The 25,770-nt window shown below is 44.1% G+C and overlaps 1 protein-coding gene across 1 annotated transcript in view; it reads right to left on the minus strand.

The window, feature by feature from the left end:
* Positions 1–25,770, minus strand: part of TASP1 (taspase 1) — a 2,293,647-nt gene that overhangs the window by 940,704 nt on the left and 1,327,173 nt on the right. The window contains exon 9 of the mRNA XM_069608337.1: positions 12,680–12,799. Coding sequence (XP_069464438.1) covers positions 12,680–12,799 — 120 coding nt within the window. The remainder of the gene's footprint in view (positions 1–12,679; positions 12,800–25,770) is intronic.

The raw sequence follows: 25,770 nt of genomic DNA on the forward strand, positions 1-25,770 counted from the left end.
ATTTGATTAGTTTTGACTGGGAACGTTTCTGTTGGTAGGAACTACAATGAACACTTTACTTTGGGAAGAAACCATCCTTGCAGTTGATTTAAGTTATTAGTGTTAGGGACATAGGTAGGCTTTTGAGACACGACTTTTTAGTTTTGGACACCCTGACAATTTCACTAGTTTTCTTTGATATAGGGGAACCGCTCTTAGTTTAAGGGATAGAGAGGCATTTTTCCAGCCCTTTCGTGATCAATAAATGTTTCTTCCCAAAGATATGCCCATCATTGTGTCTGAGCCTTACTTCTGCACCCTTACAAAACCTTCACTCCCACCACTGGTCTCTTGCATACAGGTTCCATTTTACCAGCTCACACTGCTCCTGGCGATACCGATCTCTCTCTCACATCAATAAATTGTATTCCTTGTGCAACAAAATAAGCATCTGGAAGATGAGAAAGGGGCAGTCTGCAAACTCCAGTCAATTACCACAAGCTGCAGCTAAGTGTTGTGGGGGGTGTAGGGAAGGCATTGTATCAAAAGTATGATACTGACACAATGGATACGATTTGTAAAACCTTTATTGAAAATGTTGGGGTCGGAGAAACTCCTATTTTTCCGTATTACTAAGATGGGAGTAGTCTCGACCATCAAACGATAAACAAAACAGTCTTATTGGAGTCCATCAAATCAAAATGGCATATGTTAACAAAAACCCAATGCCTGCCCTATCTCTTGCATAGAAAGTATAAAAAGGAGAAATGTATGGAAAGGAAAAATTTGTGTTAAAAAGAATAAAGGTAGTTGGCCCAGCTCTCCTCCTCACATTAAACCTTAAGGAGTAAGGCTGTCCTTGTAGGCAGGATGACACACTCTGGCTCGGTTTCTGACACTCCAAGCCGTTCTAAACTGTGGATTGAGATCAGCCTGGCCTTCCAAGTTAAAGTCTCTTTCTTGACTTGCAAAATTGTATTCCAGCTTAAAGTTCACAAAGATCCCCCCCCTCTGCCGGGCTCAGACCTGACAACAAACAGATCACTTAGGTCCCCCTCTGTTGGGCTCAGAGCTCTCACGTCACATTTGAACACAAACTTGCCGTGGAGGGGGGGGGGGCTCAGTTCCCCAAGCGTATTGTAATTCGGGTCTCCCTCAATCTGACTCGGACCGCTTTCGGATGTCAAAGACTTTCGAATGTGTGTGGCTCTCTTTACAGACCACTGCAGGACCCCTTCGACTCAAAGTTCACATTTACTCTTGCTTTATTCACTTTTGTTGTTTGTTTGCTTTACAGCTTCCAACATTGTACCTTTCACAGAGACTTTCGAATGGGCTACTTCCTTTCACCGGACCACTACATTACTTAGTATCGCTGATCTCACAGCTGACTTTTACTTCAAAGTTCATTCACAGATCTGCCTTTCTTCGCATCTCATCTACACACGTGCAGCCTTCATTTGTAATATAATGTTGCTACTTCATTCGCTTTAACAAACACATGTCTCTCAGGTCGCTTGCCAACTCACCGTCTGTGTACGCTTCTTTCTTGTTTTGCTATTTCCAATTCACGAGTCAAGGTTAGTACCACAGTCTTGCCATTGCCTCCCCAACTCTGCCATTCACCCGGAAGGGTCGCTGGCATCCTTGAAACACAATACAATCTTCACTTGCAGGATCTGGCCTTCTCCACATGTCTTTTGTGGTCTGTTGGAGGCAACGGCCTCCAGTAGGGAACCCTTGGGGTTTTCTGCACGCTACTCTCGTCCCTTGGTCCATTGCTCTGCTCTACCTTACTCAGAGTGTGTCTTTAGGTGTTGCCTTTTTTTATGTGAGGAGAGCTAACTAGTATCAGGTGTATGCACTTAGTATAAAGTGCCTGACTTTGCCTGACCCGATTAACGGGACATGCCCAGTACAATGTGAGAGAGTTAGTCTGGTTACTCTTAGTCACCCCCTTCCTCTGCCCAGTGTTTGTGTAAAAAGGAGGCCGGGGGTTGGGACTTTGGGAAATCCTACAAAATAGGATGGCGTAGATTAACACAAAAGGGGGGAATACCGAGTCTCACCATCAGTTGTCTCACCCCCACTCCCTGACAACCCGTCACCCAGGTGAACCTCCCGCAATGGTCCACCCACAGGGTCTGGGTAAAAAAGGCGATGGGCGTGCCCTGCCCACCTGAGAGAGAGATCCCTGAGGACTAGCGGGTGAGACACACTCTGCTTTCTCACATACCCTTCCCCTATGCGATGTAGCCGCATCTGTTTCACAAGGAAACCGGGAAAGGAAATCGACGTTCCCCTGTTCTTTACTTTTTCGGTGTTCCACAGTGAAACAGTAGGGTTGCAGGTCTAAGAAACATTGCATGACTCCAGTGTTAGAGTCCTTCTGTTGACTTATCCATACTAAAGGTTGGTCAGTGACAAGTGGGAACTTTCTCCCTAGAAGGTAGTATCTTAGATGGACAATTGCCCATTTGATGGCAAGGGCCTCCAATTCCAACACAGAGTAGATCTTCTCGCGTGGGAAGCGTTTACGGCTATTGAATAGGATGGGGTGTTCTATTCCATCGTATATTTGCAATAAAACTGCTCCTAACCCTGTGAGAGAGGCATCAGTTTGTAACACAAATTCTTTCAAAAAGTCTACTTTTAGGAAGGGGTTCTGACACAAGATATGTTTTAGGTTGTTTACACATGGATCATCCTCATCAGTCCAATGAACGATCTGTGGTTCGGCATTTATGAGTTTGGCTGTTAATCTGGCTGTTCTAGCTGAATAATTTGGGATACACCTACGATAATAACCAATCAATTTTAGGAATTCCCTGAGGTCTCTCTTGGTCTTGGTTACGGGGGCATCTAGGACGGCTTTCACTTTTTCTTGTTGGGGCTGGACACTGCCATTCCCTACAAAGAACCCTAGGTATTTCACGGCTGATTGAGCCAGCTTACATTTGGATGGATGTTCAGTTAAGCAGGCCTCTCTGAGTTTTTTCTTTTATAAATGACTATGTTGTCACTATAACCCCAACAAAAATTGGAGTAGGGCTGTAATATCCTGCCCATGAGTCGTTGGAAAGTGGCTGGGGCTCCATGCAGGCCAAAAAAGAGGACTTTGAACTTTAATAGTCCCAGGGGTGTCGAGAAAGCTGTGTTTTCCTCATCAGTTACTGGGACCTGCCAATATCCCTTGGTTAAATCCAGGGTTGATAGGAATGTGGGGTTTCCAAATGTATGTATTAACTCACCAATCGGTGGCATAGGATAGGCATCAAAGGCGGACATGGCGTTAACCTGCCTGAAGTCTATGCCAAACCTCCAAGAATGACTGCGTTTAGTTGCCAACACAATAGGGGAAGACCATGGACAGGAAGAGGGATTGATAATATTTGCCTTCAGCATTTTTTACACTTCCTCAACCACTAGTTGTTTTCATGCTTCTGGGAGTCTATATGGTTTCAAATGGACCGTTTTATCCTTTGGGGTTCTGATATAATGATAAGCACCATGTTCTCTCCCTGGAATCTCACAGAATACATTGGCAAATGCCATAATAAGGTGGTACAAATCTTCTTGTTTTTGTTTAAATATGTCTTGGGGAATAAGTTCAGAGTTGTCCATCTCCTCAGGCAACAAACAAGACAATATCGAGGTGATGGCGGAAGGATTTTCTTTCCACTCCTTTTAGAGATTCATGTGGTAATGGTGGGTCTTTTGCTTTCTATCAGGTTGGGCTATTTTATAGGTACAGGTTCCTGTTTGCTCTAGCCCCTCATATGGCCCATGCCACTTTGAAACAAGTTTATTTTCAGAGGTAGGTAAGAGGACTAATAACTCCTGACCTACTGAAAACAATCTCAAATTCACCCTCTTGTCATACGTGGACTTCTGTTGGACTTGAGCTTTCTCCATGTGAGTGTGGACTAGACTCCAGATGGGTTTCATGTGTTCTGGCAATTGGGAGCTGTCTGTGAGAGGGGAATAGGTGCCTCTTCTCTCTTTTCCCAAGTTTCCCGGCGCATGTCTAAGACATCCTTTGGTTCTCTATCGTGAAGTTATACAAAAGGAGAGAATCCGGTGGATGCCTGAGGGGTCTTTCTTACTGCAAATAGGGCCCATGGGATCATGCGCTCCAAGTCCGTCCCATCTTCATCTACCAATTTCCTCAATCATTTTAAGGGTTTTGTTAAATCTCTCTACCAATCCGTCCATTTGAGGGTGGTAAACCGAGGATCTTAAGGTGGTTATTTGTAGTAATTCCTTGACTTCATCCCTAGGTTTGCTTATGAAATTGGATCCCTGATCCATTACAATTTCCTAGGGGAAACCAACCCTAGAAAAGAATGGAAGTAGAGGTTTTAAAATTTGCTGGGGTGTGTTGTTCCGCACACGGAAGGCCCCTGTATAACGGGTAGCGTAATCCACGATTACGAGAACATATTTATTACCCAGTCTAGAGGTTTCCAACAGTCCAATAATATCCATCCCAATTCGGGTGAAAGTGACTTCTATTATCGGTAAGGGGTTCAGAGGGGCAGGTAAGGGAATATAGCAATGGATTTCTGGCATATTTCACATGTCTGAATGAAGTTCTTTATGCCAGTATGGATACCTGGCCAGTAGAATTTCCCACTGAGGTGAGCTTGGATTTTAGACTGGCCTTAATGCCCCCCTGTTAATTGAGAGTGTGCCATCTCTAGCAGGATCTTGCAATGGGTTTTGGGTATTATTGCGTGTTACTCAGTTCTTCTCTGGAGGTTTCCTTTCTACATAGTAATTGCCGTTTCAGGAAGAAAAAGAGGCTCCTTTTTCTGGTCCTTCTCCCTCCAGAATCACTTGTAAGAATGCCTCTGAGTCATTTCGCTGGGCGAAGGCCAGATTCGGGAAGGATTGTAGGTTCTTCTTCCCTTTTTGCCACAGCGATAGGTGTTTCATCAGCCTCTGCAAATCCTAAGCTACCTCTCTTGGTTTTCTCTAGTTGACTTTCTTCCTTAAAACGGGGACATGGAGCCTTCACAAGAACTCTCTGTGCAATTTTGTCCCCACAGTGTATTTCAAATGGAGTTTCGCCATGGTTATGTAGGAGAACCTTTATGTCTCCCCGAACGTCTGGGTCTTTAACACCTGCTAGGACATCTGAACCAAACTTCCAGGCCAGGCTGGATTTTGGGGACAATCTTATATAACAACCTGCAGGGGGTATTAGGACTAAATCTGTGGGAATCATCCCTCTTTTCGCAGGGGGGGTAGTGGCTTCTCTGCTACTACAGATATCAAAGCCTATGGATTATTTTGTGGCGGAAGAGAAGTCGGAGGCTGGAATTTTAGGGTCCCCCAATTTTTCTCAATTGAGCCGTATCCAACCTCTGACACCATATGTAGGGAAGGCATGGTATCACAAGTATGACACTGACACAATAGATACAATTTGTAATCTTTATTGAAAATGTTGAGATCAGAGAAACTCCTATTTTGCCCTATGACTAAAATGGGAGTAGTCTCGACCATCAAACGATAAACAAAACAGTGCTAGCGGAGTCCATCAAATCAAAATGGCCTATGCCAACAAAAACCTAACACCTGCCCTAACTCTTGTACAAAAAGTGTAAAAAGGAGAAATGTATGCAAAGGAAAAATCACTGTTCAAAAGAATAAAGGTAGTTGAACCAGCTTTCCTCCTCATGTTAAACCTCACAGAGTTGTAAACCAGATGACACACACTGGCTCGGTTCTGACACTCAAAGCAGTTCCAACCCGTGAATAGAGGCCCGCCTGGCCTTCCACGTTAAAGTCTCTTTCTTGACTTTCAAAATTGTATTCCAACGTAAAGTTCACAAAGGTCCCCCTCTGCCGGGCTCAGACCTTAAAGGACACAGATCACATAGGTCCCCCTCTGTCGGGCTCAGACCCTCATGTCACAGTTCAACACAAACTTGCTGGCGGGCTCCTTTCCCAAGCTTATTGTACTCCGGGTCTCTCTCAATCGTGCTAGGGCCCCTTTTGGATGTCGAAGACTGGACCATGCAAAGGAGAGCGACAAACCGATGGAGTGAACCGAAGAGGCAGGAAGCCACAGACCCCCCGGCGAGAGATCGTTATTTCCAAAAGGCCACCAGGATTGCGCACGACAGCCCAGCTGGAAGGGAGAAACTGTCTTCCGAGTGCTACAATGTTACCAGCCACCCTGCCGGGTGAACTGCAGAGTTGGAGAGGCGCAGAAGTGGCTGTGGTAATAACCGTGACTCCTACATCAAAGGCGCGAAAGACAGAAAACATCTTGACATGACCGGTGAGTTGAAGGAAGCAAAGAAAGCCTGGTCTATGTTTAATTGAAATGCTTGTGACAGTATCCGAGGGATGAAGGTTGCGCGAGCACCAATAAGCTGCGAGAGAAAGTGAATCCATTGTTAGGAACTGTGAATATGAAATACAAAGTAGCAGAGTGGTCTGGCGAAGTGAGATTGCCCAATCGAAAGTCTCTGTGAAATGTTTTAAAACTGCAGAGGCAGCGGGAAGTGAGAGAAAGAAAGCAACCACAAAACCGCATGAAAGAAAGCTTTGAAAGACTTTATCCAGCAACAATTGATATGAAAGCAAATCATATAAAGCAATAACTTTTTTCAAGAGGAATTGGAACTGAAGGAAAATATGTAAAGTGGAAGAAAAGAAAGAAAGGAGGGTCAAAGTGATCATGTTGAGGTAAGAGCAAAAATCCTCCCAGTTTCAAAAGTCTTTGACAGCGAAATCAAAACACAAAAGGTGGCTCGAATCAAATGGAGGGAAGCCATGTGTGGGATGTGATGAAAGCTTGGGGAGGGGAACCCCACCAAGGAGAAAAGGTTTTAGCTTGATTGAGGCGAAGCTATCGTGAACTGTGGCCAAATACTATACTTTTTGTTGAAACTGGGTAGAAGCTTGAAGTGTGATCTGGACTTGGGTGATGGGAACAAGAGAAGTTAAACCTGTGAACTTGTGACTCAGACTTGAACAGCCAAAAAAACTCTGGAGGGCAGATCAAGCCGCCTAACTGTGTTCATAAGTGAAAGTGTGTTCATCCATCAAGTGTTCCATCTAACCCTGTGCTATATAATATGGGGACGAGAATTAATACTGATTTATATTGCCATTCTGACATTTCGTTTCACCACTGATTTTTCCTTTTTGAGATACATAGCCGTATGTCACATTAGTTTGTATTGGAGTGAGGTGAGGCATTAGGTTTTTGTTAGTATAGGCCTTTATTGTTTGACTAAGACTGATTAGGACTGTTTCTTTACTATTTGATGGTAAAAATTACTCCATCTTAGTTATAGGGCCAGTCACGATTTTTTCTAACCCCCTTGAATAAAGGTTTTTAAACTTGCAACTCTTGCGTCAGTGCCTACTTGTGATGCCATGCCTCCCTTACAGATGTGAGGCTGTTGGTTGAGAAATGTGAGTTGAGGCAGTGTTTGCATGTCGTGGCCTCCGTGTGAGTGTTTTCTTATGTGTGACATATTGCATAATAATTGGGAGAAATGTCATGTGTAACTATGGTTTCTCTCCAGAGAGACAATCAACTGTCGCGAATGTATGGTTGAGGGCTTGGACTTGTCAATAGCTACATTACTATGTCTTAAATGAACATGTTCTGGATACCTACCTATTGTAGTTGGTTTGCTTAAGAAACATGGTATTGTAAAACAATTCAATGGCAAATATGTGTGTTTGTGTGTGGGTCTATGTTGTGTGTCTATGTAACTGGCCTAGCAACCCACGGGTCAATGTGGGGACAACTGTATGTAGTGTCTTGTAGGTGTGCGCTTAGATGAAGGTTGAGAGACGACATTTTATTGTGGCTATGCGCTGCCTACGTGCTGCCTACCGGGTGTAGGACACCCATATTGTTGTTTAGAGTGGTGGGCACTCATGTTATTGGTGAGGTGTTGGACAGCCAAAGATTTAGGAGGTGTTGGGACACCTGTGTGGAGTCTGGAGGTGGCTATAGGTACACCCCCTTCTTAAGAAGCCCTCTGCTGATCCATCCTCTCCGGCTAACTATCACCCGATCTCCATCTCTCCTTTCCTAGGCAAACTCATGGAAAAGGTTGCCATCTCCCAGCTTAATCTGCATACTGAATCTGTTGGTTGTTTCCAGGACCACCAGTCTGGCTTCAGAGCTACCAGAAGCACGGAAACTGCTCTCCTAAACACCCAGGAGGACTTGCTCTCTAATCTTGACTTTAATCTTCCTTCTGTCCAAATTCTCCTCGATCTATCCTCTGCTTTTGACACAGTCAACCATGTCACCCTGCTCAATTTTCCTCTGTGACAACCTGCGTATCACTGGTCAGGCCCTGTCCTGGTTGACCTAGTTTCTCACTGACCGACCTTCCCAGGTCCAACTGGGGTCTTTCCTCTCTTCTAGCTCTCTCTCTACTTGTAGTGTTCCCCGGGGGTCCAACATTTCTGCCTGGCTATTCAACCACTACCTGGCACCTCTGGCCCACTGCATCGCTACATTCTGTTCTAACTTTCAGTGTTAGGCAAATGACACCCAGCTCTCCTTCAGGCTCCTCTCAGCAGCCACCTCTGCTCTTTCTCTCATACAAGACTGCCTGGCCGCAATTCAGGAATGGTATGCTGCCAATGATCTCTGCCTTAATGCCAGTAAGACTGAGATCCTCCTCATCGTGAACACCTGCTTCCTCCTTTTCTCTCTCTCTCTCTGGGTGTACACCCAGGGCCCTCTTCCTGCTCCTTCCTGTGAGGCGAAGAACCCTGGTGTCATCTTCGACTCCACCCTCGCCTCCTCTCCTTACATCTCTGACGTCTCTAAGAAGTCACACTTTCAGCTTCACCGCCTCACCTCCTCAGGTATTCAGCCTTTTTTCACTTTCCCCCCCAAGGTCACTGCCTCTAGAGCCCTGGTCCTCTCCAGGCTGGATTATTGCAACAGCCTCATTTTAAATCTACCTGTCTCTACTCTTTGAACTTTACAACTCATCCAGAACAGGACTGCAAGACTTGTCCTTGGCCTCAAGCCCAGGGATTGTATATCTCCAGCTCTGAAATCTCTGCACTGGCTCCCTGTGGCTGCAAGGATCAAATTAAAGACCCTTTGCATCGTCCACAAGGCTTTTTGGGGCCTGCTCCAATGTTCTATTCCTAAACATCTTCCTTCTCGAGCTCTCTGCTCATCCACCGCAAATCCTCTGAGGGTCAGGTGCTTTTTAAAGCAGAGAATGAGGGGGCAGATCTCTTTCCTCGGCTGGGCCCTCTCTCTGGAACAGCTTCCCTGCCTCTCTCAAACATGAGCAGAACCACCTCCAGTTCCGGTAGAACTCAAGACCTTCCTTTTTGCTTCTGCTTTCTCTCTTCCTCTCCCCTGCTAATGTCCCTGATAGTTCTGGACACTGGTCATCTGGCCACCCCTGAACTCAGGCCCAGGCTTCTGCATGTCCAGTTGCCCTTGCACTGCCTCCGGGCTCCCTGAGCACTTAAGGGTCTGTATCTGTAACCCTACAGTCCCTTCTCTTTGCACTTAAGAGCCACCCTCTGGCAGCAATTATTGAGTCACATGCATTCCTCCTCACCACCCTACCCCTCTTGGCACTTCTCCCTTCCCAGCCTCCCCGCACTTGCGCAATCTCATTGACACAAGGCCTAGCAAGATCGTTGTTTGTCCTCCTTGTCTTGTCGCACCCAGAAACACTTTTGTACAGGTGCATTATAAATGACTTATCATATCATATATCTTCAGTTTTGGTCAAGGGAGTTAGACACCTGTGTTCTGTTATGTGGTGTTGGACACCGAAGATTTGAGAGGTGTTGGGCACCTATTTGGTATTTGGAGGTGGTTACATCTTCAATTTCGTGTCAACGGTGTTGGACACCTGTGTCATGTTCAGGGTGTTGGACGCCTACGTTTGGTTGTGAGGTGTGGGACACCTCAGGTCACCGGTTTATATTGTTGTTGGACACGTAGGTTTCTGTACACTTTTGGTGGTGTTGGACACCACATTAGTCAAAGTCATTTTGCAGAGGCGTTAGGCACCCATTTCTTGAGGGTGTTGGGCGCCATTTAAAGTTGCCACAGTGGGGTTGTGTGCCAAGTGACTGGGTCCCTTGAAGGGTTTTGCACTTGCACCGTGGATGTGTGCAGTTGATGAATGCCAAAGAGGTAAGGTTTGCGTCCCCACTGCTGGTGTTCATGAAAATTGTTTAAGTGAAATCTGCAAGTTTTGTTTCTCATGCACATAGTCTGTTGCTGTCCTTAAGAGTCTTTGGATGGTAAAATCTTGTTTGGATGTATAAGTGAGTTTAAGGGGTCAGTCGTGGTATCCTGTTTTTTAGTTTAAGTGGTCACCCCACCTTTTATTCTTTGTAATTTGACAGGGACAGAGTTTGAGAGGTTTGTCCCGCTGCCATGTGAGTGTCTGTTGGCGTTTGTGTGCCATGCAAGGACGGTTCTAAGATTTTGGTATCAGTGGATTTTAGCTCATGTTTGGGAATGGTGGAAAAGGATGTTGAGGGATATGTGTGTGTTTGTGGTGTTGGTGTGGTTATGTATGTCTCTTTCAGTGTATTCTTTTCCATTCTATTAAGGGGGGATATGTTGTGATGTGTCCTACCCCTATCTGCTCTACATGGTATGGATGTGATGGAAACAGTGTTCTATTTTAGAATGTAATGTGTGTTTATCTGCTGGATGTTCCTGGCGTGACAGCTGGTCAGAGGCTGAGGAGAGAGAGAGGGTGGCTAGTTGGTGTTCTCCTGTGCATCTTAGTCGGATCTATCTTGTAACTAATAAAAGAAGTTTCCTTTTTGTACAAGAGGCTCATGGTGATCTGTGGACTGAGCTACCTTGCAGCACACCGCTAGAGGTGGTATTTCTCAAATAGCTCTGGAGGTATTGCTGAAATACCACCTCTGCTGATGGTAAACTTTGAATTGGGTGGATTTTCAGAAATGCCACCTGCAGAGCTGGTAACTTTCTACCCTAGGATTTCAGTTTTAAAAATCCTCCTAACTCTAAATGGCCCCCTTATTTTGTAGTCTGCTAATAGATGAATAACGCAACATCATTCAGTGTGTTTTTCAACTGTGCACAACTGTGAGTACCACAAACAATACAGCAGCCATTTCTAGAAATACTACATAGTAACATACATGGGTGCTATTCAGACTGTTATTAAAAGCGTTTTATAATGACCACACTAGGAATAAAGACCTTCACCAGAACATAGGGGAAGCATTCTTACAGAATAAAAAGAAGTACAAACTGTAATAAGATATGGACCCCTACTTCCTTGGCAAGTAGTAGTCATGGTAATCATTTGTGGATTGTAACAGAGCAGGTATCTATGAGACACAGTGGTGCCAACATTACCACACAGGGTCACAGGACCTGTTATTTAATGGTGTGCATTGCCACTGCAGACTAGACTCTTCTCCCTCTCACCCATTCACTAAGGAGGCCCATGTGTGGGTGCAACCCAGGGGTTCCATTCGCGCAAAAATATCGCCATACAAAAATATTGCCATATTTTTGCGCGATATTAAGGCATCACCTTAAGGCATTTATTTTAAACGAGCGGGGGACACCCCCGCAACCCCTGCTACCAAAAACCCCCCAAATTGTCCCCCCCCAAAATATCACCTATGGCCGTTTCCCGACGACCATATATATGGCGATATTTTTGGTGGGGATAATATGTAGTGATACCCAACCCTGGCACATTTGCAACACTGCTGAAACCAAGACGAGTGCTTCACCCCCATATACACAGAATCTGAGCAGGTCTTGCATCACTTTTTTCCTTGCTGGAGGCTGGATTCTGTTGAATTTTTAATTTTCCCATTATATTTTTACATTTTGCAGCGCTGGCCCGGGGAACAACATCCCAACCAGCCTGGGGGGCAATTGCAACCGTCCCCCCTTCCCAGCCCACCACGGATGATGCCTCTAACAACTGGGAGGAAGAGACCTGGTATAGCAAGATACTATAAAAAAAAGCTTTTTCAGTTCTCCAATGATTACGAAGAACATATCTACATATTCATCTGTTTTCTGCAGACCGAGGTTTCATAGAAAAAGTTTGGTGGCTTGAAATGACTTTCTGCAATCCCTGAATCTACCAAAATTTCAGTAAGGATGTTTAACATTTGCTTCTCAAAACCTTATACGAAGTACATTGTAATAGGAAGTTAATTAAACTTTCTTGTATGAGCCTATCAGAACTACAGCAATGATAGCTCAACATCAATGGCAGTTTAACAATGTTGGCATTGTATACCGTGCATCCATGGATTACCCCTTCACAAACCGCCAATCTAGCCGGCTCTAGAATACTTCGACCTGAAATTCTTCACATGGCAAGATGTTAGAGGTTCCTTAGGGCAAGGGCACTCATTATTTTAGGAACCCATTTTCTGTGTTTTCCAGGTTGGACATTTGCATAGAGAAAGGGCAAGAGCCTTTCCCTTACGCTCCCTTAAGAGGGTAATGACCAGACCATGCCACCATTTGCCACTGAATCTGAATTTCTAATCCTATGAAACCTTAATAAAAGGATTTATTTAGTTTCAAAAAGTTACAAAATGTTAAAATAAGTGGCCAACATTTTAAAAACAAGTTTCATTGTTTTTAATGACACACATAGGGACAGAATCTTGAAAAATAAAAAATAAAGTACAGTAGACAATGGGAAATTACCTGACCAACTCTCCCGGGATGCTTCATGGCTAAACCTCCACTGGAGACTGCAGCAGCTACATTTCCATCTTGGTCAACAACAATTGCTCCAACAGTATCTAAAGTTCCTGAGACATTCTCCTATTTGATGAAATAACAGTAAGTGTTACACAATCAACAAATATGTCAAGGAAAACAGTGATACATATATGTTGTGTTGTAATGAAACAGAATCAAACATTGAAGAAACTGATACAACCCCAATGTCAACATGACACACTGGTGATTAACTGTGTGACAAGGTCAGTAAGCTTACCTTGTCAAGAGGGTATAGGGACCCCTCTCAGTCTAAGGTGGGAGGCAAATGTGGCAGTTCATAAGGCCCCATGTCCTGTCCCTCCCCTAGTACCATTCTATACATGTGCAGTGCTTGCCAAGTTTTTTCTTGCTTTTCCAGAAATGCCAAAGTAAGGCCACCAGCGGGACAGCAACCCATCAGCGCCCCAGGCAAACCCATACCAACCCCCAGCCAGGTAGAGAAAGCCAGCGGAAAGAGAGCCAGATCTCTTGAGAGTCTGTCACAATCCATATGCGAGTGGCGTACAAACACCTCCAAAGGGAGATGGATCAGCGGAATGAGGATCCGGAGCTAGTGCACAGCAGGTACAGACCGCACACACTCTATGTCATTGAGACTGCAGTGGCCGCTCTAGACCACCAAGGACATAGAATAAGAACACAACAAACAATGACTGTACTTACCTTAAGGAAAACCGGGCCATGGTCCTTAAACAAGAGCACTGACACTATGCAGCGCGGGCCACCATTGTTGCAGCACAGCAGCTCCATGAAGAGCAAAGGGGTAGGGCTTAACCCGCTCTTTAAAGACTAATGCAATACTGATCTCTGCTAGGTGTGTAAAACAGGGCAGATTTGGCAGGTCTAGGTGGCCAACCAGAGAAGGTGGAGGGTGATAAAACAACCCCGGGAAGTTTGTGAGGTTGTCTGGGTGAAGTCCGAGGGGGAGGAGGTAGCAGACCAAGAGATGAGTAGGAACTAAGGATGTTGGAGTGGAGCAGAATGTGGAGTCGATTTTTGGAGCAAGTGAAGTATTTGTTAGTCAGTGCAAGTAGTACTGAGTTGTAAGTTTGTGCAGAAGACTAGTGAGCGTGATTAGGAGAGGGGGTGTATGACATGGATGTGAAGTGAAAGCGCGTCATCTGAGAAGGTATGGTGGAGTTGTAGAAGTAGTGTGGAGGAGGGAATAGTATCATTAAAGGGTGTTGGTGAGGCTAACGAGTGGGAGACATCGGAGGGGAAGTGAAGGAAGACACAAGGAGTAGAAGGTGTGCAGGTGGGTGGAGTTGGAAGTAGGGGAGTTGTAAAAGAGAAGCATAAAAGAGCAAGAAGAAGGCGTGATAGGAAGGAGACCGAATTGGATAGAGTATCTGAACGGCACATCCCATTATCCCTTGCACTCAACTAACCTTGTGCTAGTGTAGGGCCAGTCAAGGAAGTCCCTGGGGGAGGATAGACAGACAAGGCTATTCACTTTGGTGATCCTAACCAGCTAGACTAGACCTTAGACGGTAGGGTAAGGGTCAGTCTTCTGTGTAAATACCAACCTGGGTAAAATGGGCACCTGGGTCAGGGAGGATTGGTCCTTTCTGGAAGAGAGAGGGACGACCCAAGGTACCTGAGAAACCATTCAATAAAAACCCTTGAACCGTTTGTGACTCCGAGTACTCCTTGGGTCATCTGTGACACGTGTTGTCATTGTGGGATTCCTCAGGCACTCAAATAAAGGTTGCATATGGCAAGTGAACAGAAGAAAAATCTGAGAACGGAGACCCCTGGGTGACTTCCAGCACCAAACTCTTAGACCAAGAGATTTGGGTGATAGAAGAGGTAGAAATCTTAACTTTCAATCCAGTGTCTGAAGAAGATGAAGATTGCTGGGAGTCTGATGGGTCATAACTTAGCCCGTTGAGACCAGCAGATATGAAAAACTCACCAAAATGGTAGACACCATCAATAGTTTGTTAGACTAAATACAAGAGGCCAGAGAGAGAACCAGCCAGTGTATGGACCCAAAGCAGTGGAATCAGGCTGAAAGACTTCTCTGTTAACCCTGCTTCCCAGTAGTGGACGAACCGTACCCAGCTCAGACAAGGAAGAAGCAGTAGTAGTACCGTTAACTTCAGAAGAGCACTCAGTTCTCCAAGAACCCAGTAATACCTCTATGGAGGACCTGCTGAGAACCTTGATTGATGGCCAACATCAAGAAGCACCCACAGTGTTACAGAGTGATTTCTGAGAGCCGAGAGCAACCTGCAGTACCCCAGAGATTCTACATAAATGTGGCCCTGGTGAAGATCTTGCAGATTTTATTTTTTATTGAGAGAGGGTCACCGAAACAGCAGGTATTACTGTGATCGTTGGGCTACATGCATCGCCTCATTACTAACTCTTGAAGCCCAACAAGCATTTAAAGCTCTCAGTCCCGATGGGTGAACTCCCTACAAAGGGCTGAACAGGGGCATCCTAGCGAGACTAGGACAAGACGAAAATCATTACTGATTTCCTCTTCATCGCCTACGGTTACAACAATGAGCAACACCCTGGAGATTGTCCCATAGAATAAGGTATAGAAACTGTGAAGTAGTGAAAGACATGCTGGTACTGGAACAATTCATAGATACCCTACAACCTTATCTCCAGAATGTTATATGGCAACTACATGAACCCACTTTGGAAGAGGCCATGCAATCGGTGAATGCTCACTAAGGAGCCATTTATGCCAGAGAAGACAGCGGGGGATCCAAGAAACCAAGTGACATGAGACCAGTGGCGGGAGGAAAGAGTACAACCATAAGGAAACCCAACCATACCTTCCCGACCAACCCCAAGATTAAGCAGAGGAGGACCCCTAGTCCAACAGATAAGTAGAAATCCAGACCTCTATCCTATCCAGAAATTAAAATGTGTTATGCATGCTGGAAGACTGGACACCTGGCCATACTTTGCCCCAAGGAACCCAAGGAGGAGTTGGGATTCTTCAATTGGACCCAAACCCACAGCTAGAGACAGTAGCTGAAACAGAGTGGACAGAGGAAGCAGTTGTGGAAGAACACCACATGAATCTGTTCCAGGACAATGACGAAGCACCAGAGCTGGGGACATGGACCATATGCACAATGGGAGAAACAGTTTCATCTCCCTCTGATGGTTCAAAGTCTCCCCGCCAAAGCCCTCAAGAATCAGGGAGCAAGAGGAACGATGTGAGGGCAGACATGGTCGGTTTCTGATGAAGTACGGGCATGTAACGCTCACCTGATTCCCGCAGAGGCGCCGGTCTTGACTGGGCGAATACCGTATCTTCAAAGGTGATGTGTAACACACGGTTGGCTCTTTGGGCTGGACCTCTGTGCACTGTATGTCTGACTCGAAGAGTAAGATGTCTGCGGATAGAAAATATGGGATTAATGAACTAGGGTTATTGGGTGTCTCTCTCTTCTTCCCTTTCTCTTCTCCTGTAGAGCCCCAAAGGTTAACGCTCTCACCTTAGGTAAGTGAACGCCGAGCTCTCCATCTGCCTCCGGGCAGGGTGCCGTAAACAGTTTCTTCACTGGATAAGGGTGCAGGCCTCTTGACCTCAGAGGACTGCTGTCCGTCGTTTACTGCACGAACGGTAAGTTCCGAGTATTTCAAATGTCTTTAAAAGTCTTTTGTAATGATGTCTCTTGTTTTGCAGGGTTCCGGCGATGGCGGATGACGGGCTGAAGTGAGTTGAGGATGGAACCCGTGTGAGGAATAGAAGCGCCTGGAAGCACGTAAGTAAGCGCTTGTTGCCTGCTTCACGATGCGCACTAACTGTCCTTTTATCTTGCAGGTACAAGTTCGGAGCTGCTGAAGGGTGCCGGAATACCCACTGGGTTCGGCGTGGGAAGGAGTAATGGCACGTGAGTAATAAAGTTACCCAATTTCTTTAAACGCACCTTCTTTTGTCTTTCAGATGCGGGATGCAGCGCCGAAGGCCTCCAGGGCGTGCGAAGAGTTGGTAAGCTTTTGTCTTTCAGATGCCGGAATTCAGTGCGAAGACCTCCGGAGCACGCGAATAGTAGGTAAGCCTTTGTCTTTCAGATGCCGGGATGCAGCGCGAGGCGTTGGTGACAGCCGATGGACCAGGTAAGAGAAGCGCTGTCACTGAAGACCGTAGTGCTAACCTGTTCTTTCTTGTCTTTATAGGTGTTGCTGAAGACTGGATTCAGGATGGTAAGCCTTTTTCCCTTAGGCCCAGGATCAGATGCAGAAGACATGATGAGCGTTCTGCTGCAGAGAATGCAGAATAACGCAAAGCAAGATTCATCCATCGGGTGTGGTTTAAATAGCCTCCTGTAGTGTTTAGGTGTCTCCTTCCACAGCCTCGCCTAGGTAAGAAAAGAGTTCCTGCTTTCCAGAAGAGTTCCAGTGTTCTGAACCTAGGGAGTGGCTCCTGCCCCACCCAACAGGAAAAGTAGTCCCAAACAGAAGAGGATTAGAGGCTCAACTGGCAGGTAAGTAAGCAGCATGGTCTGCTGCAGGTAAGTCCACCCAAACATTATGAGCCCGGCGCTTCCAGCGCTGGGACTGGGCATATTTATGAGTCTGGTGCCACTGGCGCCAGGACAGGGTCCAAAAGGTCCCAATTGGGACTGGCTGGCACTCGGAACCTGGGTTATGGGTCTGCTTCCAAGGGAGTTGGGTAAGTCCTGACCATTTGGAAGCAGAGATCATGACAAGGCAGGAAGCATGACTCAAATTGTATGTGTCCATGGAGACATGGATCTATACCCACAAGCCAACGCCACCCTACAAATACTGAAAAAGGAAATAACAGTGCCCATGATCATAATGCTAGGACTCCAGAATAAGTCCTACTCAGCATGGATTTCCTATTATTGGACCTATTCCTGCAGAAGGTAAAAAGGTTAAACAGAACATCCTTCCTATGGGAGGGGGTAAGTTAGTGGTCATGTAGATGAGAGGACTTAGAGGAAAGGGTGGGTAGGGGTGACAGTCAGTACGCTGATCATGTAAACAGCGATAAATGACCCCTCTCAGTTTTGGGGGACAGGCCTAGCAGGAAGGAATCCAGAGCCAGTCTTACCCTAGAGGGGTGTGGTGGCAGTTGCCAAGGCCCCATTTCCTGTCCCCTACACAAAAGCCACTGCATAACATCTGCAGAACACATTTTCATCACTGATGCCTCTTAACTAAAGTGCAGGCCAAGTTTGTTCTTGCTTTTCCAGAAATGCCTAAGAAATAACAGTCACAGGAAAAACCCACCTGCAGAACAGCAACCCATCAGCACCCCACGCAAACCCATACCAAAGCCCAGCCAAGGGAGAAAGCCAGCGAGAAGAGAGCCGCAGGATTTGCGAATTGGACCTAACTGAGTGGTGTGCAAACAATGCTGGGAAAGCTGGAACAACCGAATAAGGAGCCAGAGACCCAGCGCAGTAGTTACAGATGCTGTACGATGCATGCTAGCCTCAACATGTACAGCAGCAAGTCAGATGATCCTGCCCCAGGCCACCAGATACATAGAATAAGAACACCACAAACAAGGACTGAACTTAACTTAAGGGGAACAAAGCAAAGGTGCTGTATCACAAACTTGGACTCTTTGCAGCACCTTTATTTTTTATTACATTTATAGTGCAAATTAATCCTAAATAATTTACAATCTTATACATTCTTATACAAAATTATACAAAGATTTACAAAATTATACAAAGTTTCCTTACATAACAATTCGTACATACCAAACTTAAGACCAGCAATTCAATATCATGATTTAACAACTTACTACATTATTACAGAATTACAAATTTCATTACACAACACTACATTCATACATAACCTCGATAAAACCAACAATTTCACATCATATTTAAACTTCAAGGTGCATTCTTATTACCATATTAAATAAGGATCCTTCATTAAAACAACTAAACCCACATTTTTCCTTGCAGACAACACTATATCTATTCCTTTGTTACTTTTATATTTCTCTATAACATAATACCAAAATTCGTCCCATTAACAAACCAATTTGCTCACAGCTCTCCTCCATATGTAAAATGCTGCCCCTATATACACAAATTATATTCTGCCATATATAACGTCGACCAAAGCTGGTCTGTGGTTATCATTCTTATGTGATTTACTAAATCTTTTTAACCCTTATAATAGCATTCCTGCGAATTTTGGCAGGCAGTTAGTAAATGCCTCATGGTCTCGACCTCTCTACGGCAGTGCCTACACACTCTGTCTTCCACAGCTACACCAGTCCAGGCACCCACATACTTGTTGCATGGCAGTATGTTAAATCTCAACTGGGTAATAAATCTGGCAAATTCTTTGTTCTTGATCTTCCGCAGATAACTGCGTGGTTGGGCCGGTTTAAGCCCCAGAAAGCAACACAATGCGTAGTGTTTCTTCCTTGAGAGATTAGTTAAATTTTCACCAACATCCCACTCTATTGCTTTGATTGTCAGACCTTTATACATGCATTTTATTTCACCTACTTCCATTGGATGTCTAAGGTTAATTGCATTTAAGAAGGGCAGGGCTGTATTTTTCAAGTTCTTCATAACATTATTCATCCTTTCCCTCTTTAGCATGCTTCTGCCAATTAAACTCATCAAACCCTCCAATACCATTATTATTATATATAGCTTGCAGTGTTTTAAGTGCGGTTAACCCCAATACACATCTTATTGCTTCTACTGTTGTGGCACTGGCTAACCCTATCGCGGGTCTCCACAGCTTCCGTTCAATTTTCCCCAGACCCCCAACATGTTTTCCACCACTGATTCTAGAGTGTATAATGCCCCCGGCACGATGCAACTTTTATACATTTCTAGGAGGCCTTCCACGGAGTAGCCCCCCTTTTTCGCCATGTAGCCTCTTATCACATTACATTTTTTACAAACCTTGGATTCAATCATCTCTAAGTACAAGTTTCGAGCAGGGTTATTCATAATGGCATACCCAAATAAGGGTAGATATTCACCACCTCTATAGTTTCAGTACTGATCATCCACTTAAAGACTTTCTTATCCCTCTTTCTTTTGTTTCCCCCAAACACCATGATCTTTGTTTTTTGTATGTTACTACTTAGATGATCATCTTTGGAATATTGCTGTACTACGACCAAAATCCTCTGCATACCTATCAGTGTTTTGTCAAGGATAATTGTGTTGTCCGCATACATCAACCAGCTAATGGCCGTCTCTCCACCTTTGGGGGGAGTCATCATTTATCCTTGCAAATCTTTCCTACATATCTGCTACAAAGAGATTATAAAGCATGGGCAACGTGATCCAAACCCGTTTCAGGCCCATGTTAGTATTAATTGCAGGGGAGATACTAGCACCTTTGTCTAGACATATTGTGACTGTCGTCTCAAAATACATTTCTCTAAAAAAATGTAATATGAGCGGGCAGATCTTCCAATCAGTTAATTTGCTCCAGAGTCTGCCTCTGTCAACACTATCGAAAGCTTTTGAATAGTCGATATAACACACGTATAGTTCGGTCCCCTTATTTTTCAAGGTTTCTGCTATTATATAGTTTAGCATTACCATATTATCTAGGGTACTGTGTCCCTGCCTAAACCCGGTTTGTTGTGGTGAAAGTAACTTATTCTCCTTGCTCCATATATTAATACTTTCCAAAAGTAGAGAACAAACCATTTTACAACTGGTGTCTGCCATCGTTAATAGGCGATCATTTTTGGGTACGCTTATTTTCCCCTTTTTAAAGATGGGTACCCATATGGCTTTACGCCAACTATCGGGTATCTTCCCCTTTGCTAGCCCATCCGGCCCCAGAGCTCTCAGTGTTTTCATTTTATTTATCATTTTTAATATATCTGATATACCAAACGGGAATGTCATTTTACCACTATCCCAGCTCATCCTGATTATGCTGCTTTTCTTATTCTTTACATAGAAGAGTTGTGAGACATATTTTATCCATTCTTCCTGCGAGACAACATGTACATCTCTATTTTCATCCTCAATTAGATGTTCTGTATAAATACCAGCATTTTTCAAAATCATGTTTTTTGCATAAGATATATATCATGCGCCAATTAGCATTATTGACATTATGTTTATGGGCTTTTAGCCAATTTCTATGCTTTGTCCAAATTGAAGTGATTCTCTGCTGCTTCTCCCCCTATCCCATCTCCTTATCCTTCTTTAAATTATTTATTTCCACTTTCATACCCTTTTTCTTATCATTGATCTGGCTATCAAATAGATTGTTATGCTTCTCCCTATTCTTTGAGTTATACAAACTCTACTATTCGTTTTCTGGATCATGCCCAAGAGGTAATTTACCACCTCTAGCCCATTGAGGGCAATCTCTTGTCCATCTATGGGTAATATGTTGAACATCTTATCAAATTTTTCTGTCCAAAATAACTTGTTACCACCTGCTGTACTTTGGATATTCATGGTGTCCCCTTCATGCCATTTGAGTCGGTATGTTTTGGACAGTTCACACTTTAGTACCTTATGGTCATTGAGTGAAGTATAACTATGTTCAAAACATTCCACCTGTTTCTGTATCCCTTTACTGACAAACATATAATCTAGGCGGTAGCTCACTTTTTCATTTGCCCAGGTGGTATCACTCCCCCCCCCCCCGCCCCACTGGCTCCAAATATTCCAACCCCAAGTTCTGTAACAACTTTACCCAGGTGATCCCATTAGTAATTTGTGATTTGGGGGTGTGTTTATTTCCATATTTTCCCAGCTCAGAGGGTACAGCTGCCTCACACTCGCCACACAAATTGTTACATTTTTCCATCTCTTCCCTGGCCACGTCACAGTAAGCGTTAAAATCGCCCACTATCATGACTTCTGTTTTAGAAGATTCCATCATCCAACCTTCAATTGTGTTGGTGATAACCTTTCCTACAGCTTCTATATTAACCCCCCCACCCCGCGGGCGAGAGTAGACGCTGACAAATAATGCGTCCACGATTTGACCCAGGTTGCCTATAATGGTACACATAACAAACAGAGAGCAGCCAAATGCATCATACTCTTTTATGGTTAAGGGGCATTTATTTGACCCCTATACAGAGCCCCCCTATCGGGCGTCCCTTATCACCTTGTATTGCGGGTTTTGTCAAAATATTATAGCCATCAAGTAGTATTGTTCCACTCACCCACGTCTCCTGTAAGGCAAACACATCACACTCTCCCACCAAATCTGTTCCATCTTTATGCAAAATAGATCTAAAACCTCTGCTATTCCATAATATTATTGTTGGCACTTGGCCTATCTCCTCATCTCAACAATCTTCAAAACAAGGCCTATCCGGGATCCACCTCTCCATGTTCTTTACCCCTTTTGGACCAACATTTTTGTATTCCTTTTGGTCAGACCAATTACCTCTATCCAGGACTATTTCTGATGTTATTACATATTATAATTTCAAACTCTTTGCCCCACAATACCTTTTTGAGTGTTTCCTTATCAAGTCCACTATCACTGCCGTCACAAATTGGATAATTGCCCAGTTCTCCCAGCTGCCAAGTTCTGGCATTATCACTCTCAATGTCAGTACATTTTCTGCTTTGAAGTTGTGTAATCTTGCGCAAATGTTTCAACAACCATGTCCAATTCAAAAATGATCTTTCCTCCTGGGTGTTTTTCTCAGTAATCTTAATAATCTTACCCAAGTTATGTACCCTTATCTCTGTAACCTTTTCTATCCCTATCATACTTTTAACACCACCTTCTCTACTTTTACTCATTGCCAGTCTTTCCATTTCACCAATATATACATCTTTTTCTCCAGAATTCAGGGTTTCCCTTACCTTATTAATGGGAATGTTCAAATACCTCACCCCCATTCTTCCATCTTCCTCCTGTACACTCACTTACTCTTTTTCCATTGGCAAGGACCCCAGTTCAGGTTCAAATAGCGAAGTCTTCCTTTTAAGCCATTTTTCCAATCCCTTATCTTTTTCAATAGGGCTTGTTTTACCATTCTCTACCTCCTTTAGATTCTGATTTCGCTCGAATCTATTTCCTACTTCCACACAATCTATATCCTTTATGGACATCTCAGCCAATGCAACACTATTCTTTTTTGCCATCTTAGTCTTTCTAACTTTACCTACATTATCCTTGCTTTTGGGTCCCTTTATTGTTGTCATGTGTGTGACGTGTCCGTCTTTTGGATCCCTGTGAGCTGGTATTTCCCCGTCTGAGTTAAAATCAATATTATCTTTTCCATCCACCCCTAGTTCTACCTCATTTAGTACTATCATCTCAACCTCTAAGGCATTCGCCATACCATTTTCTTCGTTTACAATCATACAGAGCTCACTAAGATCACCCATGCTCTCCTCCGTCAACCTACTTCACCTAAAGTTTGTTCTTTGGTTGTTCCATTACAAGTTATAACTTTTTCCCTAAAGGTTTTATATTCTGTATCACCTTTTCCACCAAGTTCTTAATCTCTTGCTGTTCATTCATAAGTTTAGTGCATATCCCCAATAGTATGTCTACAGTTGTTGTTAGAGAATTAAGTTTTCCCCCCATATTTAGTGAGTCATTCATTTAACTTTCTGGGTCATTCCATGTATAATCCCCATCATCATTTATCATATCTTCTTGGGCAAATTTCCACAAATCAGGTGTACCAGAGAGATTAGTGCCTATCACATTATCCATACTATCCAAGTTCTTGTTATTTTTTTCCACCTCTGATTATCCCATCCCCACGGGTAGCCCCATTGATTGCTGTCTAAAATCATGGCATACATTTAAAATTGAATTGTTGTCTATCATCAAGCTATTTTCCGGGAGTGATGTTATTTCCTCAATCATACATTCTTTGACTGTGTCCTTTTTAGTTAAAAAACTGGAGAGTTTAGGCTGTTCCATGGCCGACCTCGCCATTGTCCAGTTCTTTTTGTTTCCCAATCTTGCCCCTTTTTCCCCTTTCTGAACAATATTTGTGGCTAATGCAGGGCTAATTGATAACATTACTATCATTCTTTTTCTTTTTCGAATTTTGAGAACGAAGTTTAGGCTCCACCCTACCAACACATGTGAGCCAAATGGGGGGATGGAGAGTAAACGTTATATACCAAGCACCGTCTGTTTCCACCCGGTTCCACTATAAATGGGATGCCAATGTCCAAGTATCTTATATTATTTTTGCCTACCGGCTAAAGAACTAGGTATTCCGATGCTTGTCTCTAAGACAACCACACCTCTCGTTCGTCATGTGGTCAGCTGGAACTCCACTTTTTCAACTATTTCATATAGCTGGCTGAGGGTCTCCTACACGGTCAGTGGCCGACTATATGTGTACCAGGGTACACTTGTTTGCCCATCCACGAAATTGCCCCTACGCCCCACTGCACCACCCTTCAAATATGAACTTAATGTCGTTTGCGAGACGCACAGATTTATAATTAGCTGTAAGTGCCAAACCTGTGGCTTATTATCGTGTTGTTCCTTGTATGCTGCCTTGCTGAGTGTAATAATAGCCCTCTCCTTCTTGACCGCCAGCCCACAAACACAAATTACCTAGGTTTCACTTGCTAATACAACATACGCTTGGCTATGAGCCCCTGCTTGGTTTACCACCATCAGAGCAGACACTTATAGATTCCAAAAAAGAAAAACAGGAGCAAAAAAGTGACTAAACTTTACACATTCTTACTTTCCAAGGGCCACTTTCAATCACTAAGGGAAAGTACTGGAAGTTAACGTGATCCACAATAAGGCCCCTACCTCGCTCCCGAGGCCCCCGAGCCAGCGAACAGCAAACAGGCTACTGAACCGCTACTTCAAAAATGTACGCGCAAGAGCACGCGCCTCCTACTTTAAGTAGACCTTCTATAAAAGGGGAGTGGCCAGGATACACATGTGGCTAAAACAAAGGATAGATTAATATTAATCCCTTTAAAAGTCCATTTAAAATTGGGTCCTTATTACAGCAGTTTGTGGTATATTGCTGGGCTGCCACTAGAAAATAGTTTGTACCACGTTTATTTTGCAAAGATTTTCTCTGCTCCAGCGCAGCTTCTCCCAGCAGTAACAGCAAACAAGCAACTTAACAGCTACTTCAAAAGCGCACCATTATTGCAGCAGGATGTATGCCTTTACTTCTTCGAACATTCATTTCATCATTACAGAGGGGGATATTCTGTACCCTCTGTTTTTATTCTAACACATTCGCACCCCAACACTAACCTTAACAATATCCATTGCCACCATGACAATGTGAAGATGCAGACGAAGGTAAAGCAAGACGTAGTGACTGCCTGAACAAGTAAATATCTGTCAATGTAAATGTAGAAGAAGATTTATGAGTGTAGTAAAGGGGGAGGAGGATACCTTGGAGCAAGCAGCACACGTTCCCCACTGTACAAGGGCTAAAGTAATGCTAGCAGCTACTATAATTCTGAGAACACTGAAGTTACAAGTAATAACACTAAAAGAATCAGCAGACTTGGCTTAACAAAGAAGCTTTAGAAAGAATACTGCAGCTATCAAAAAGAAGATAACCAAAGATAAATATTTTTCTATTGCATATCTTCCTCCCAAAGATATATCCTCCTACTTAAAATTAAGTCTCAAAGCAGTGCTGTGACAGGACGGCGGGCACACATTAGTAACAACCAATACACTTATACGAGAAACAGCTAGAGAACAGGCCATTCAAAGAAACATATGCCTTCACTAAGAAAACCCATGAACCGTACTTGCCAAAAGTGTGCAGAGAGACCCAGGTAGCAGCCTTACAGATGCTAAAGATTGGGACACACCTCTGCAGGGCAGAAGTAGTCCCCGAAACTCTGGTAGACTGTCCCATATCCCATAAGAGAGGACTGGTTTGTCAGTTTGTAGTAGACCTTAATACACCTACCTATGCACCTAGAAATCAATTCTGATCATATCTACCTCACCTTGCAGTGTGATGACAACAAACAACTAGTCATCAGGATTGAGAAGCAGAGTGCCCCCTGAGGTAGTTTGAAGAAGTCCCAGAAATCCATCTCCAAGACCATATCAGGCAAAGGGGA

This window comes from Ambystoma mexicanum, chromosome 4q (assembly GCF_040938575.1).
Source record: "Ambystoma mexicanum isolate Mex_15411 chromosome 4q, UKY_AmexF1_1, whole genome shotgun sequence".
Taxonomy (NCBI): Eukaryota; Metazoa; Chordata; class Amphibia; order Caudata; family Ambystomatidae; genus Ambystoma; species Ambystoma mexicanum.